This window comes from Staurois parvus, unplaced genomic scaffold (genome assembly GCF_062004578.1).
Source record: "Staurois parvus isolate SC_StPar_1 unplaced genomic scaffold, SC_StPar_1.0 ptg000154l, whole genome shotgun sequence".
Taxonomy (NCBI): domain Eukaryota; kingdom Metazoa; phylum Chordata; class Amphibia; order Anura; family Ranidae; genus Staurois; species Staurois parvus.
Window position 1 is genome coordinate 22,187,127 of NW_028317950.1, and position 16,345 is coordinate 22,203,471.

The window sequence follows — 16,345 nt, forward strand, 5'->3', positions numbered from 1 at the left end:
CACAACAATGAAACAAATATTTGTACCTGTTTATTTGCTGTCTTCGCCTCTCTATATCCCTTCAAAGTCCAGAATTTATAAAGCTTGTCTGAGAGTTAAGAGAAAAGGAGGTGGAGAGCTGAAATTACACACTGCAGAGCTGATTGATGAGAGCTCTGAGAGCTGATTGGAGGGAAGAGATACACCCTCTCCACACAGCTCACAGGAACAGACCTAAAGATGTAAATCTGCTGGAGGTCTCTCCCCTGTCACCACTTTTCTCTTGGTGTCCAGAAAACTTGTCAGAAGTGATAAATGTAGATAGCAGAGGAATGAAGCTGCAGACAGACATGACATTTTGTGCTCTTAATTGAGACAAGCACACACTACAGAGGGATGTGCTCTGTTCATATTTCATGTCTGAGGTTTACAACCACCTTAACTAACAGTTTAAGAAGAGGCATATCAGGGGCCTATATGCATTTTATGTCAAATAAAAAAAAGTATATAAAATATGATTTCTTATTAATCCTAAGCATATTTCATTTATACATTGTTCTTCGTATTTGCTCAACTCATGAAAAATCCTGTCTTTTGTTTTAGATAGAATGGTGAAGGGTTAGGACCTTTGTCTGATTTTAATTACTGGCTGTTGCTTATTTAGAAGAATTTTCCTCCAGTTTGATACCTATCAAGCTGACAGTATACTGTAATAGAAGGAAGTTTACCAATCAGGTCACGGATGGAAATAAAAATCTGACAGTTAACGTACAGAAAAAAAAGATTGCCTGCTATGAGTTCTGCTTATCAGAGTTACAGGGTGTGTTCTCCATAGTACCTTGACCAAAATATCCAGCACCTCTTGGTTGGCAGTCTTCTTCTCCCCAAAGTGCTGGGCATTAAAGGCACAGATTCTGAAGGACCACACATGGGGCCACAGGAGGTGGAAGAGTAGAAGGTGGAGCCAAGGAAACATCTCAATTATTTTTCGATTATCTCCTCATGTTCCGCAAGAAGCAATGGACAGGCTGTCAAAAGCGCTCTTCTTCAAAAGGTGGTTTGTATAATTCTATCAAGATATGAATTGATATAATCGATAGCATTATATATCTTATATAATATTGTATACATTAAATGCATATTATAATTTTATGTGCAGCTATATGGTGCTATCCTAAGCCTCCAAACACTTCCCTGGCATGTCCACAGTCTGACTATCTCCTACAGCATGTCTGCAGTCTCTATCTCCTGAGTCATGTCCATAGTCTCTGACTGTCTCATGTAGCATGTATACAGTCTCTGATTATCACCTGTAACATATCCACAATCTCTGACCATCTCTTGTAACATGTCCGCAGTCTCTGACCATCACCTTTAGCATGTCCTCAGTCTCTGATCTACTCCTGTAACATGTCCACAGTCTCTGACCATCACCTTTAGCGTGTCCACAGTCTCTGACCATCTCCTGTAACATGTCCACAGTCTCTGACCATCTCCTGTAACATGTCTGCAGTCTTTGACCATCACCTTTGCATGTCCACAATTACTGACCATTTCCTGTAACATGTCCACAGTCTCTGACCATCACCTTTAGCATGTCCACAGTCTCTGACCATCACCTTTAGCATGTCCACAGTCTCTGACTATCACCTTCAGCATGTCCACAATCTCTGATTCAGGGGATAAAGCTTCTTAAAGGGTGCTACTCCTTCATCTTTCCAATGATCGTGCCTTATAGGAAATGTGGAGCTGATGCTTGCTACTAGGGTCATCTCCCGCTGTATGGTAGGACCTACAGTTTCTTGGCCATTGGAGAACTAAAGACAGTTTTAAAATTAACAAGGCCAAGCTGTGTTTTATTCTGTCAGTTCCCCCAAGGCTATTTCTAAATTCATTCTTCAGGAAGTTTTAGTTCCCCTCTGAGGTCACTGACAAATTACAAAATGTTCTTCATAAAAGGTGCACTTAAAACAGGCTTACTGTGCAAAGTATATCAAAATCGTTTTTGAAGAAAATACAATTTCTCAATATTGAAAATATGTTGGATTAGTTGCCGGCTTCAACATACAAACATTGTGTCTCTTGAAGAGCTGAAAACATACCTTTTTTTTAAATAATAAATGTAGAAAAATGTAAATGTAGATAAGGTTTGAAACACAACAAAAAAAAAAACAATTAAGTGAGGAAGTAGCAGGAATTGCAAGCATTGAAACAAAAGTATTAAAAGCTGGAGGCAAAATAAATGAGCATTAATAAAAAAAATATATAAAAAGCAGAAAGGAAAAGTGTAAAGTACAATTGTCAGTACAGCGAGTATGTCATTCTTCAGTATGGTGCCACTCTGTGAAAGCGAATCTGGCACAGGAATGTGATGCTTTCGCCAGGCAGGTTAAAGTCTAGAATGAAGCCACATGACCGATGTTACTGTGTAATCTACTGCCCTGTTACACTATCGCTCATTAATTTTTTTTTTATTATTCATAAAACCTATTTTATATATCCTTTTATTAAGGGTTGACACTGCAAGGCTTTCCACAGTTACTATAGAGAGTGCCATTTATACTACACTAACATCACTATCGAGAACTTTTTACACCTATTTGGGTACTTTTCCTTGCACACAACTCAGCAGTTCCTGGGTCCTGTAGAAATCAGTGGCATGTTCAGCAATGACACATTAGTTGCACCATCGGCCATACTGGCCTTGCACCCTTGTACACTCTCCTCCCACAATTTCCCCCCCCCCCCTATATCTCACACCCTGCACTTATCACCCTGTATCACACTCCATCCACGGCTCATCTGAGCTCACACTCATGTCTACCAAGAATGCAGCTCACCCTTTGGATTATATTAAACATTTCATCTCTGGAGGGATGGGGGGAGTATGTCTCACATTGGCTGGGCAGCCTCTTGACACCATCAAGGTGAGTTGTCTTTTCACTACTACTGAACATGTTTTTCAAGGGACAACTTAGAAATTGCTTGTGACCTCTGTGATCACTACTTGGCCAGACTTATTATATAGCAGAAGCCATTGTTCTGTTACCATTGTGCTAGAAAATCTACTGCATTTCTGTTGTATTGATTCTTAAAATTCCTTTGAACTGAGAATTGTGGTTGCTTAGTTGCTGGAATAGAAAAAGTGCAAATTTCCATGCTGGAATCTGCACTGACTTGAAGGTGTAGATTTACTAAACCTGGAGCACTCAGAATCTGGTAGCTGTGTATGGTAGCCAATCAGCTTTAGGCTTTGACAATAAAACTTGGAAGCTGATTGGTTTCTTTGCAGAATTGCACCAGATTTTGCACTCCAGTTTTAGTAAATCCCCCACTAAAGTGTCATCATTAGCTTATGGAATGAACCCACCCATAACTTATTTTTTAGTGTTTGGTAACTGCTGGAATGTTAAACCACCTGTCAGTTTCTTATATTTCTTTGGGGGACTCTATTGGGGAGATTTCTGCACAGAGTTTCCAGATCTGCAGTAATGCCGTGACTATTTTGAGGAGTTGGAACACAGATGGACAAAAAGAGTTTCGAATGATGGAGAGAATTTACTGTTAGGGTATCCACGACATATATGAATCCAGGGGTGGACCCAGCCCAACAGGTTATGCCTATACCTGAAATACCACTTTGGAGTTTACTAACCCTTTAATACATAATTTCTGTCCAAGCATGGTAGGCGTGCTCCCCTTTTTGTCACCCATGGGTACATACCCTAAGAAGCTAGTTAGTGAATACTTGCATAACCAAAATATCAAGAATATGTTAAGGAGCCATTGATGCCAACCCTTGGAAAACGTCATAGAAATATAGAAAATAGGAACTGGAAGTTCAGTTAACAATATGTCCTGGTGGTTCTACTGGACAGGAAATCTCTTAAATGAAAAAACAGACAATACAATTTCTACCATAAGTCCTGTTTCTTCCCACTCTACTTGCTTTAAGTATGAAAGCTCAAACCATTGATTACAATGATCCACTATTGCAGAACCCAATCTTGTAAATTATAATTTTTTTCCTAATAACATCTAAATACTTACCCTTTTACAGCTGTTGCATAGATCTGTGGAGCTGCTTTGTAGGTCTATAAGCTTTGGACAGGGTAGAGCAGATGCACAGTGATCTCTTGCCTTCTATCTGCAGTCACAGATCTGGGTGAGGTCCTTTTTTCCTTGCTGACTACAGACACAATTCTTTATCATGTATACCATTCTCAAAACCCCTGAAGACTCACAATATTGACTGCTGTCATCTGGGTAACTAAAAATTTGTAATACCATTCAGGTTGACAGTAGACACATTTCTCATCAGGAAGAACAACTAGTGAGGGATCTACAGGACCTCAGATATTATATCATCATAGGTGACATGTGGCCAATGTTTATTAGCATACATACATAGTATAAGGCTTACATCACCTATTTTCTTTATTTTGCTTTTGCAGGGGAAGAGTTAAAAATTCTGTCTGTGGCCCAGATGACATGATTTTTCCTCTTTTCCTGTACTTTTGGTGGAGAGGGAAAAGAGAAGATCAATCATCACTGGAACAGCAAAGTCTAGACATTCTCTGAATGCTCGGAATGGCACCAGAAACCTAGTGGAGATCACAGGAGTAGCAGTGTCTAATACTCTGACTTTCAGCTCCGAGAGGAATCCCACAGGATTGGCATATGCACAGTTAAATTGGACCAAGCTGGATCAATGTAACTATGTAAAAAAAATCCATACCTGGAATTCTTCTTTAACCGGTTGTTGCCTAGCCTATAGTTAAATGATGGCCAGGCGGGACACACGCCATTCTGGGTGGACGTCAAATGATGTCCTCTCCAGAACACGCCATACGGGTCGCGCTGTGGCGCAATCTGTCACCCACAGTGACACAGCCGATGACCGATTAATGTATTGTCCACTGCTGGTACCATGTAATTACTGTGATTGATCACAACAGATCACATACCAATTATGCACAATGGATGGAGTTCATTCATGCCATTCATTGTGTACTATTGTGTTGACTGGTCACAGTGATCACATGGTACAGACAGGGCCAATGACAGCTAACCATAATAGTAAACACTGAATGAATTGATTTCAATCAGTAAAAAATGGTTGCTTTTAACAGTGAAATTCACTTTTATAAGCAATCATAGTGTGTAGAAAAAAAAAATCCTCATCACTTCCCCAGAGTACTATTATGTATTACTATGTACTACTAGTATTACTATGTCAAAACTGTATTGCTCTGGTCACAGTATGTTTAAAAAATGTATTAAAAGAGAAAAAAAAATTTAAAAAGTTAGATAAAAATTATAAACTTTTTTTTTTTACATATGGTCACCCAGTCAGTGGCCATGATCTCTGCCACACCAGTTATTTGATGACACTGCACTAGCAACAGTATGTAAAAATAAAAATTGTGAAAGAATCAATTTTTTTACATTTCTTCATTTTCCACAAAATTGTGACCAAAAATTACAACTTCATAAAACTCGCCATGCCTTTTACTAAATACCTTGTACTGTCTACTTTCCAAAAGGGGTCTTTTGGAGGATTTTTACTGTTCGGGCCTCAAGAAATGAGATAGGCTGTCAGTACATCAGGACTAAATAATAAGGCTTGGTTCAAACCTATACGTTTTTTAGTGCTTTTTGCAGAAATGCCCTACAATCCATTTACCATGGTTTCCTATGGGACACGATCACATATATGCTTTTTTGAGCTGCTGCATTTTTGGAAAGGGTCAGGGACTTTTTTAAACACAAAACGTTGCATTTTTGGTTCAATAGACTTCAATGGAAACACCGCAGAAAATGCCTGTAGTGTGTTTTTTATGTGTTTTTGACACGTTTTGCATTTTTAACCTGCCCAGCAACACGCCCCTCCCCCCCAAAAAAAGCACAAAACATATCAAATACGCGTCAAAAATGCATCAAAAATACATGAGAAAAAAAATACAAAAGCACTGCAAAATGGACAAAACTGCATTGGTGTGAACCAAGCCTAAACGCTGATTTGGGTTATTTTCACCAAAGAAATGTGACCTAAATTTTTGATTACTTGCAAAATTTTATAACAGAGACATGATTTTTGGGGTTTTTTTCTCTTAATTTTTCTAAATTTTCAGTCCTTTTTAATTTATTTAGCTAAACAAAAAAAAACAGTGGTGATTAAATACCAGAAAAAGAAAGCTCTATTTGTGTGAAAAAAAATTATAAAAATGTACTACAAGTACAGTGTTGCATGACTGCGCAATCATCCTTCATGGAGGAAAGATTACAGGAACTGAATTTATTCTCTCTTGAGAAGAGGAGATTAAGAGGGATATGATCAACATGTATAAATACATCAGTGGTTCATATAGTGAACTCGGTGTAAAGTTATTCACCCTGAGGTCCTCACAGAGGACAAGGGGGCACTCTTTACATCTGGAGGAAAACAGATTTCACGGAAAGGTTTCTTCACAGTAAGAGCTGTGAAAATGTGGAATAGACTCCCTCAAGAGTTGGTTCTGGGCAGCTCAGTGGATTGCTTTAAAAAAGGCCTGATTCTTTTTTGGATACACAGAATATAACTGGATACTAACATTTATAGGTAAAGTTGATCCAGGGAATATCCGATTGCCTCTCGGGGGATCAGGAAGGAGTTTCTTTCCCCTGCAGGAGCAAATTAAATCACGCTTTGCTGGGTTTTTTGCCTTCCTCTGGATCAACTGTGGGTGTAGGATTACAACTTTTTTTTTTATTAATAGTTGAACTGGATAGACTTTTGTCTTTTTTCAACCAGACTAACTATGTAACTTCAAAGTGCAACAGAGTTGAAATCTGAAAATTGGTCTGGGCAGGAAGGGGGTGTTAGTGCCTGATATTAAAGTGGTTAAACATATCGTCTTGAGAAAATATGGGGCCTGTCATTGCTGACCTCAGTCTGAAAATGTCAGTTGCCTTGTAGTCTATGGTTTTTGAATCAGTAACCTGGAATAAGCACACAAGCGAAGAGTCCTGACTTCACTCTGACGTTTCTGGCTTCATGCTTTTTTCAAGGTTGACAACCAACCAAGCAACTAGCATTTTCAGAAGGTGTGACCCTCTGCATTTACCAAAGACCTAACTATGTAACAACAATGTCATTACAGGTCAATCTACAGATTCAAGCTCGGCCTGAAGTAGGTGTAGCCCCTCGTTACAACAACACTGTGGACTGTTTCCGAAAGATCGTCACCAAGCAGGTATGTACCAATTTCTAACATTGAATGAAAAATCATGATTTGGTGGTATATTAATGAGTAATAATTTTGATGTAGCTGCACAAAGAGATTCACAGAAAAAAAAGGAGCTTTGGTCAGATTTTTGTTGGTGTCAGTGTCTCCAATGGGCAAAGTTTCATTCACTTCTGTCAGGACAAGAAATAATGAAAAAACTCTCCATCAAACAAACAAATTCACACCTTACCATGCTCCAGTTCAATACCAGGTTCTGCACCAAAACTCAATCCTTTCACTGGCAGATCCCATAACCAACACTAGGGCAATGGTCATATGATTCCTAGTGGGAGTGATGTCAAGATACTGTGATCAGCCCCCTGAGATCCCACTGTGGTTTATGCCATACTAATCTTGGCATGGACTATTATTTTCTTAGGTGGAAAGCTAGAAAAATATTTTTCCTTAAAGCCTCTTTGTTTTAATTGTTTTTACCCGTATTTCAATTTTTATACTTAGCATTCTGACACTGCAACATCCCAAGGCAAGCAATTTACCCAGTGGAGTAGGAGAATGTTTACAGCATTACAGAGTATAGCTCAGTGAAACAAGAGAGTGCTTTTTTACAGATCTTTATAAATAGACCCAGAACTCGACCTGCAACATGTAGGATGCATGTGCTGTGTGGTGCCTATTGCCCAGCCCTTACACTCCAACAGCCAGTAATGGAAGCAGTGATTTGTAAAAGCGTGATAATGACAAATATCTCTAGCAGTATCATGTCTCCAATGGTGATGAGTTAGGGTTTAATTCGAACCCAGAGTTTGGCTGCCATTGCTGGGCCATAGAACTGCTGACATGAATCACCCAATAAGGACACATGGCCATATTGGGTCAATGATGTAACCAGCATTGCCGCCCCTTTGTATATATGTGCAACTGCATGGAATCTCCCGCCCACAGATAATTGTCCCAACAATGACAGCTAATGTCCGGACTGAACATAAACACATCCCTACTCTCTATTCCTTAGCTGGCTACAAAATCTAGCTGATTCCTGCTGAAATTTAGTGACCCTACAAGCACTGCTTGGCTTAAATGTTGGTTTAAAAATTGACTGAGCTGGTTGAACTGTAACTGCATCCTCTCAGATGAAGTGACTGTTCGAGTATTCAGGAACTGTGGGTGCTGCAGCTGCTTGAAAACAATAGACAGAAGTGTGGATTGCTCCATCCACTCTGGCTGAACAAGACGAATCTATTGATGTAAGCCCAGGTTTTGACTGTCTCCTGAAATTTGCCTCTAGTCTCCAACCATACCTGTAGCATGTCCGCAGTCGTGGAAAGTTCACAGTCATGTCCGCAGTCGTGGAAAGTTCACAGTCATGTCCGCAGTCGTGGAAAGTTCACAGTCATGTTCGCAGTCTTGGAATGGTCACAGTCATGTCCGCAGTCTTGGAACGGTCACAGTCATGTCCGCAGTCTTGGAACGGTCACAGTCATGTCCGCAGTCTTGAAACGGTCACACTCATGTCCGCAGTCTTGGAACGGTCACACTCATGTCCGCAGTCTTGGAACGGTCACAGTCATGTCCGCAGTCTTGGAACGGTCACAGTCATGTCCACAGTCTTGGAGCGGTCACAGTCATGTCCGCAGTCTTGGAGCGGTCACAGTCATGTCCGCAGTTTTGGAGCGGTCACAGTCATGTCCGCAGTCTTGGAGCGGTCACAGTCATGTCCGCAGTCTTGGAGCGGTCACAGTCATGTCCGCAGTCTTGGAGCGGTCACAGTCATGTCCGCAGTCTTGGAACGGTCACAGTCATGTCCGCAGTCTTGGAACGTTTACAGTCATGTCCGCAGTCTTGGAACGTTCACAGTCATGTCCGCAGTCTTGGAACGGTCACAGTCATGTCCACAGTCTTGGAGCGGTCACAGTCATGTCCGCAGTCTTGCAGCGGTCACAGTCATGTCCGCAGTTTTGGAGCGGTCACAGTCATGTCCGCAGTCTTGGAGCGGTCACAGTCATGTCCGCAGTCTTGGAGCGGTCACAGTCATGTCCGCAGTCTTGGAACGGTCACAGTCATGTCCGCAGTCTTGGAACGTTTACAGTCATGTCCGCAGTCTTGGAACGGTCACAGTCATGTCCGCAGTCTTGGAACGTTTACAGTCATGTCCGCAGTCTTGGAACGGTCACAGTCATGTCCGCAGTCTTGGAACGGTCACAGTCATGTCCGCAGTCTTGGAACGGTCACAGTCATGTCCGCAGTCTTGGAACGGTCACAGTCATGTCCGCAGTCTTGAAACGGTCACAGTCATGTCCGCAGTCTTGGAACGGTCACAGTCATGTCCGCAGACTTGAAATGGCCACAGTAATGTCTGCAGTCTTGGAATGGCCACAGTAATGTCTGCAGTTGTGGAATCAAAATAGTTACAGTCATGTACACAGTCTCTGAATGATCACAGTCATGTATACAGTCTCTGAACGGATCTGTACAGTCACAGTTATGTATGCAGTCTCTGAACGGATCTGAACATTCGCAGTCATGTATACAGTCTCTGAACACTCATAGTAATATATATAGTCTCTGAACAGGCACAGTCATTATTATTATTATAATACAGAATTATATAGTGCCAACAGTTTGTGCAAGGCTTTACAAAATGAGGGCAGACATTACAGTTACATTACAATTTGGTACAAGAGGAATCAGAGAGACTCATTAAAGTTTACAATCTAAGAGGGAGGGTCAAGTGATACAAAAGGTAATAACTGTGGGGGATGAGCTGAGAAAGTAAAAACACAGCATATTAGTCAAAAGCAGAATAGGCTTCTTTAAAGAGAAGCATTTTCAAGGATCGTCTAAAGATGGATAGGTTTTGGAAATAGATAGATTGGGGTAAGAAGTTCCATAGGATGGGAGAAGCTCGCGAGAAGTCCTGGATGCGAGCATGGGAGGAAGTGATAAGGGAGCTAGAGTGCAGGAGGTCTTGGGAGGACCGAAAACAGTGGTTTGGTTGATATTTTGAGACCAGGTTAGTGAAGTGGCTGGGGACAGAGTTGTGGATGGCTTTGTAAGCTGTTGTTAGTATTTTGAATTTTATTCATTGGGTGCGCAGAAGCCAGTAGAGGGATTGGCAGAGAGGGGTAGCAGACATTGAACATTTGGAAAGGTGGATGAGTCTGGAGCAGTGTTCATGATGAACTGAAGGGGGGGGGGGATAGCCTATGTAAAGGTAATAAAATGGGGGGGGAAGTTGCAGTAGTTGAGGAGAGAGATAACCAGGAAATGAATAAGAAGCTTTGTGGTGACATTGGCTAAAAAAGGGGCATATTTTGTAGATTTTGCAGAGGTTGAGGCGGTATGATTTGAACAGGGATTGGATGTGGGGCCGAAAGGACATTTCAGGGTTCAGGGTTACCCCATGGCTGAATGCTGTGCCATCGACCTTGACAGAGAAATCAGGGGAAGGGGCACATGGGGGAGGAAATTATATGAGCTCAGTTTTGGATAGATTGAGTTTGAGAAAGTGGTGTGACATCCATATTGATATGTCTGTTAGTACATCAGTGATATATGAAGAAACTGATGAGGTGAGCTAAGGGGTAGAAAGATAGGTTATGTTGTCATCAGCATAGAAATGGCATTGGAAGCCATGGCAAGCTATCACCTCACCAAGGAAGGAGATGAAAATCGAAAATAGGAGAGGTCCAAGGACAGAACTTTGGGGGACCCTGACGGTAAAAGGAATTAAAGAAGAGGAAGTAGAGTTGTAAGGGACACTGAAGGAGCAGTGAGATTGGTAAGATGAGATCCAACAGAGAGTAGTCACAGAGACCAAGGAAATCAAATTCTTTGAGGAGGAGGGGGTGGTCAACTGTATCAAAGGCAGCAGAGAGGTCCAAGAGTAAGATTAAAGAAAAAAGACCAACTGTTTTAGGTGTTAGTAAGCCATTTGTGAGGTTTAGGAGAGCAGTTTCTGTGGAGTGATGTGGCCGAAATCCAGACTGAAGAGGATCGAGAAGGTTATTCTCAATGAGGTGGCAGCTCAGCTGGTTGTAGACTAGACATTCAAGGAGTTTTAGAGGGTTGGGGGAAGATGCCAGTAGAAAGGGAGAGATAGAAGATGTGAGTAGGAAAGAGTAGGTTAGAGCCAGAGGGAGACCATAGTATTTGCAAGGGAACAGAGTCCAGGGGACAGGTGGTTAGGTGGGCATTAGAAAAGAGTTTAGTGACTTTCTCTATAGTAGCTTTCTCCATGGTCACAGTCATGTATACAGTCTCGGAATGGTCACAGTCATGTATACATTCTCAGAATGGTCACAGTCATGTATACAGTCTCAGAATGGTCACAGTCATGTATACAGTCTCAGAATGGTCACAGTCATGTATACAGTCTCAGAATGGTCACAGTCATGTATACAGTCTCAGAATGGTCACAGTCATGTATACATACTCAGAATGGTCACAGTCATGTATACATTCTCAGAATGGTCACAGTCATGTATACATTCTTGGAATCACAGCCATTATCAGAGAGTCTTAGAACAATCACAGTAATTATCACAGTCTCTGAAGGAAGCCTGCCGTTTCCGTATTTTGTACATTCCTAGCCTGTATTGTATAGCATGGTATACAGTTAATAATATGTTCAGCAGTTTGGAAATGTCAGGGGCCCCAGTAAAAGCTCTCTATGTTAAATATGTTGACCTGAACCGTGTGATGTTTCCTATGTTAGACATTAAGGAAAGCCTGTTGTATTGCAGAAGAGTAAAAAGAAGAGAAAACGCAGCTAGTGATTTCCCGATTGCTGTACTTTACCTTAGCACTGCAGGGGCCTCCTCGCTCCGTACTTTATCTGGACATGTATTGTGTGTGAGTCACTAACTCGGGAGTAATGCTCCCCCTTCATCCAGGGGACAGGTGGTTAGGTGGGCGTTAGAAAAGAGTTTAGTGACTTTCTCTATAGTAGCTTTTTCCATGGTCACAGTCAGGGGCGGACTGACAACTCATGGGGCCCCCGGGCAATAGGGAATCATGGGGCCCCTGTGTCCTTGCCCAAACTCAAAAAAGCCTATGAAAAAGGTACCAGGGGCATCTCATGGGCCCCTTACTGACCCCGGGCCCTCGGGCAGTGCCCGAGTTTCCAAATGGTCAGTCCGCCCCTGGTCACAGTCACGTATACAGTCTTGAAATGGTCACAGTCATGTATATATTCTCAGAATGGTCACAGTTACGTATGCAGTCTCGGAATGGTCACAGTTACGTATGCAGTCTCGGAATGGTCGAAGTCATGTATACAGTCTCGGAATGGTTACAAGTATGTATGCAGTCTCGGAATGGTCGCAGTCATGTATACAGTCTCGGAATGGTTACAAGTATGTATGCAGTCTCGGAATGGTCGCAGTCATGTATACAGTCTCGGAATGGTCGCAGTCATGTATACAGTCTCGGAATGGTCACAAGTATGTATGCAGTCTCGGAATGGTCGCAGTCATGTATACAGTCTCGGAATGGTCGAAGTCATGTATACAGTCTCGGAATGGTTGCAGTCATGTATACAGTCTCGGAATGGTCACAAGTATGTATGCAGTCTCGGAATGGTCGCAGTCATGTATACAGTCTCGGAATGGTAGAAGTCATGTATACAGTCTCGGAATGGTCGCAGTCACGTATGCAGTCTCGGAATGGTTGAAGTCACGTATGCAGTCTCGGAATGGTCGCAGTTACGTATGCAGTCTCGGAATGGTCACAGTTACGTATGCAGTCTCGGAATGGTCGAAGTCATGTATACAGTCTCGGAATGGTTACAAGTATGTATGCAGTCTCGGAATGGTCGCAGTCATGTATACAGTCTCGGAATGGTTACAAGTATGTATGCAGTCTCGGAATGGTCGCAGTCATGTATACAGTCTCGGAATGGTCGCAGTCATGTATACAGTCTCGGAATGGTCACAAGTATGTATGCAGTCTCGGAATGGTCGCAGTCATGTATACAGTCTCGGAATGGTCGAAGTCATGTATACAGTCTCGGAATGGTTGCAGTCATGTATACAGTCTCGGAATGGTCACAAGTATGTATGCAGTCTCGGAATGGTCGCAGTCATGTATACAGTCTCGGAATGGTAGAAGTCATGTATACAGTCTCGGAATGGTCGCAGTCACGTATGCAGTCTCGGAATGGTTGAAGTCACGTATGCAGTCTCGGAATGGTCGCAGTTACGTATGCAGTCTCGGAATGGTCACAGTTACGTATGCAGTCTCGGAATGGTCGCAGTTACGTATGCAGTCTCGGAATGGTCGCAGTTACGTATGCAGTCTCGGAATGGTCGCAGTCATGTATGCAGTCTTGGAATGGTCGCAGTCATGTGTACAGTCTCGGAATGGTCGCAGTCACGTATGCAGTCTCGGAATGGTCGCAGTCATGTATGCAGTCTCGGAATGGTCGCAGTCACGTATGCAGTCTCGGAATGGTCGCAGTCACGTATGCAGTCTCGGAATGGTCGCAGTCATGTATGCAGTCTCGGAATGGTCGCAGTCATGTATGCAGTCTCGGAATGGTCGCAGTCACGTATGCAGTCTCGGAATGGTCAAAGTCATGTATACAGTCTCGGAATGGTCGAAGTCATGTATACAGTCTCGGAATGGTCACAGTTACGTATGCAGTCTCTGAACAATCAGCCATTATCACAGTCTCTGAACCGTTCCCGAAGGAAGCCTGCCGTTTCCGTCTTTTGTACATTCCTAGCCTGTATTGTATAGCATGGTATACAGTTAATAATATGTTCAGCAGTTTGGAAATGTCAGGGGCCCCAGTAAAAGCTCTCTATAGTAAATACGTTGACCCGAACCGTGTGAAGTTTCCTCCGTTAGACATTAAGGAAAGCCTGTTGTATTGCAAAAGAGTAAAAAGAAGAGAAAACGCCGCTGCTGATTTCCTGATTGCTGTACTTTACCTTAGCACTGCAGGGGCCTCCTCGCTCCGTACTTTATCCTCCGCCTGGACATGTATTGTGTGAGTCACTAACTCAGGCGTAATGCTCCCCCTTCATCCAAAACTGGGGCAAGTGCTAGACGCAGAGCCCAGCTGTCTGCCAGGGCGGGATCTGTGACCAATCAGGAAGAAGATGGGATGTCACATCTATTTAAAACAGAACATCAGTTTGTAGTAATCCGCAGAAATAAAACCAGATGGTGCATGGAACAAACTATTCCCAATTCATCGCCTCACCGGCACACATTATGCTGCCCAAATCATAGCAGTTAAGATCTTGCAATCCTTCATATGCTGGATGGTTATAATGTATCTTCTACACCTGTTAACACTTTGCGATTTCTTTTTATTTATTGACAAATCCTTGCAGCTGGTGTATAAATTTAGGTTGTTGTGGACAAACACTCTTAGGGAATCCGATACCAAGGGAAGAGTACTTGGACATTTCACTATTCCAATGAAATAACATGTATGTAAGATCAAACCGCGCAAATCTCCAATCAACTGAAGTCACAGAGACGCAAGTATATAATACGATATTGTCTCTTAAAAGGCTAATGCAAATGGATACTGCGCTAGGTGGACCCTTAAAACATTGTGAGCACTATAGAGACCTTCACACCTCTGAAAATTTAAAATAAAACACTGTAATAGTTAAACTAAATAAGTGCATACATATGCCCTATGAAGACCCTTACCCCTCTGAAGGGCAATCAAAATAAAAAAAAAAAATTGAATAAATTGAGTGAGTACAGTAATCATTAATACTGTAAGAAACCATGATATGTGGTCAAATTCACCTAAAATTTCATGCATTATAGTACATGAAATAATAATTGAATAAATTGAGTGAGTACAGTAATCATATATACGTGTAAGAAACCGTGACATGTGGTCAAATTTACCTAAAATTCAATGAAATAACACGTTTATGTCTTGTCTCTCTGTGACCACCTTAAAGTGGTTTTTTTACCTTAATGTATTCTCTGTGTTAAGGAGAAACCTTTCAAAAGCTGATCCCCCCCAACCCCCCAAACAGTTTCCTGAGTCCGATCTCGATCAAGCACTCCGCTCGTCTGCAACAGCTCTTCTCCCCTCTCTCCTCTCAGTGGAGACTCACCATTGGCTCCTGCTGCTGTCAGTCAATTCCTGTGAGGAAGGAGGAAGAGGTGGGGCTGAGTCGCTCTGTGTGTGTCTATGGAGGCACACAGCCCAGCTCAGGGATCCAGCCAGCATTAGTGCCTCCATAGCAAGTAGCTTGCTATGAGGGCACACACAGAGGAGGAGTGTAGGATATTGTAATTATATATATATATATATATATATATATATATATATATATATAGTGCATATTCACATTACTGACCAAAAGAATAGCCAAAGACTCCTTACTATGTTAACCACAAGAATTTACTCCCCTTCCTGACCAGGCCATTTTTTGCGTTTCGGCGCTGCATTACTTTAACAGAAAATTGCACGGTCATGCAAAGCTGCACCCAAATGAAATTTATATCCCTTTTCCCCACGAATTGAGCTTTCTTTCAGTGGTATTTGATCACCTGTGCGGTTATTATTTTTTGTGCTATAAAAAAAAAAGACCGACAAGTTTGAGAAAAAAACTATATTTTTGACTGATATTAAACATGTCCAGTAAAAAAATAAAAAAAATCAAATTTCATCACAAATTTAGGGCAAAATGTATTCTGCGACATGTCTTTGCTAAAAAGAATCCCAATACGTGTAAATTAATTGGTTTACGTGAAAGTTATAGCGTTTACAAATGGCGGTATAGATACTGAAAAATTTTTTTCTACTAGTAATGGCAGCGATCAGCAACTTAAAGCAGGACTGCAGCAGACTTTCTGACACTGGGAGCAACTGACTTGGTGTCACTGACATCCTCAGTGACACCAGTACAGTGACCAGTGCTAATAAAAAGCACTGACACTATACTAATGGCACTGGGCAAGAAGGGATAACAGGGGCGATCAAAGGCCTGAGCTGACAGGGAGGAGAACTGTTAGTAAACAGTCCTCCTCCCTGCCGGAGATGCTCGGTAATCACTGGGCGCCAGTGGATAACCACCAGCTGGGACCCGGTGATTGACAGCCGTGGCCGCGAATGGTGACGCGGGTAGGACGTGCGCGTCCCCTACCCGGAAATGCAA

The 16,345-nt window shown here is 42.1% G+C and overlaps 2 protein-coding genes across 4 annotated transcripts in view; one reads left to right on the top strand and one right to left on the bottom strand.

The window, feature by feature from the left end:
- The window catches only part of LOC149463645 (deoxyribonuclease-1-like 1), a 43,761-nt gene extending 29,483 nt beyond the window's left edge, over positions 1 to 14,278 (bottom strand). The window contains exons 1-2 of one of the 3 annotated variants that reach the window (XM_089675220.1): positions 14,141 to 14,278; positions 818 to 1,048 (exon numbers count right to left, since the gene is read on the bottom strand). In XM_089675220.1, the coding sequence (XP_089531346.1) occupies positions 818 to 955 (138 nt within the window). In that variant the 5' untranslated portion in view covers positions 956 to 1,048; positions 14,141 to 14,278. Of the gene's footprint in view, positions 1 to 817; positions 1,049 to 4,029; positions 4,127 to 12,005; positions 12,044 to 14,140 lie in introns of those variants that run through there. The other 2 variants (XM_089675221.1, XM_089675222.1) reach the window with 2 other exon arrangements.
- LOC149463646 (mitochondrial carnitine/acylcarnitine carrier protein-like) overlaps positions 2,753 to 16,345 on the top strand; it is a 29,576-nt gene continuing 15,983 nt past the window's right edge. The window contains exons 1-2 of the mRNA XM_089675219.1: positions 2,753 to 2,906; positions 7,122 to 7,214. Coding sequence (XP_089531345.1) covers positions 2,796 to 2,906; positions 7,122 to 7,214 — 204 coding nt within the window. The 5' untranslated portion in view covers positions 2,753 to 2,795. The remainder of the gene's footprint in view (positions 2,907 to 7,121; positions 7,215 to 16,345) is intronic.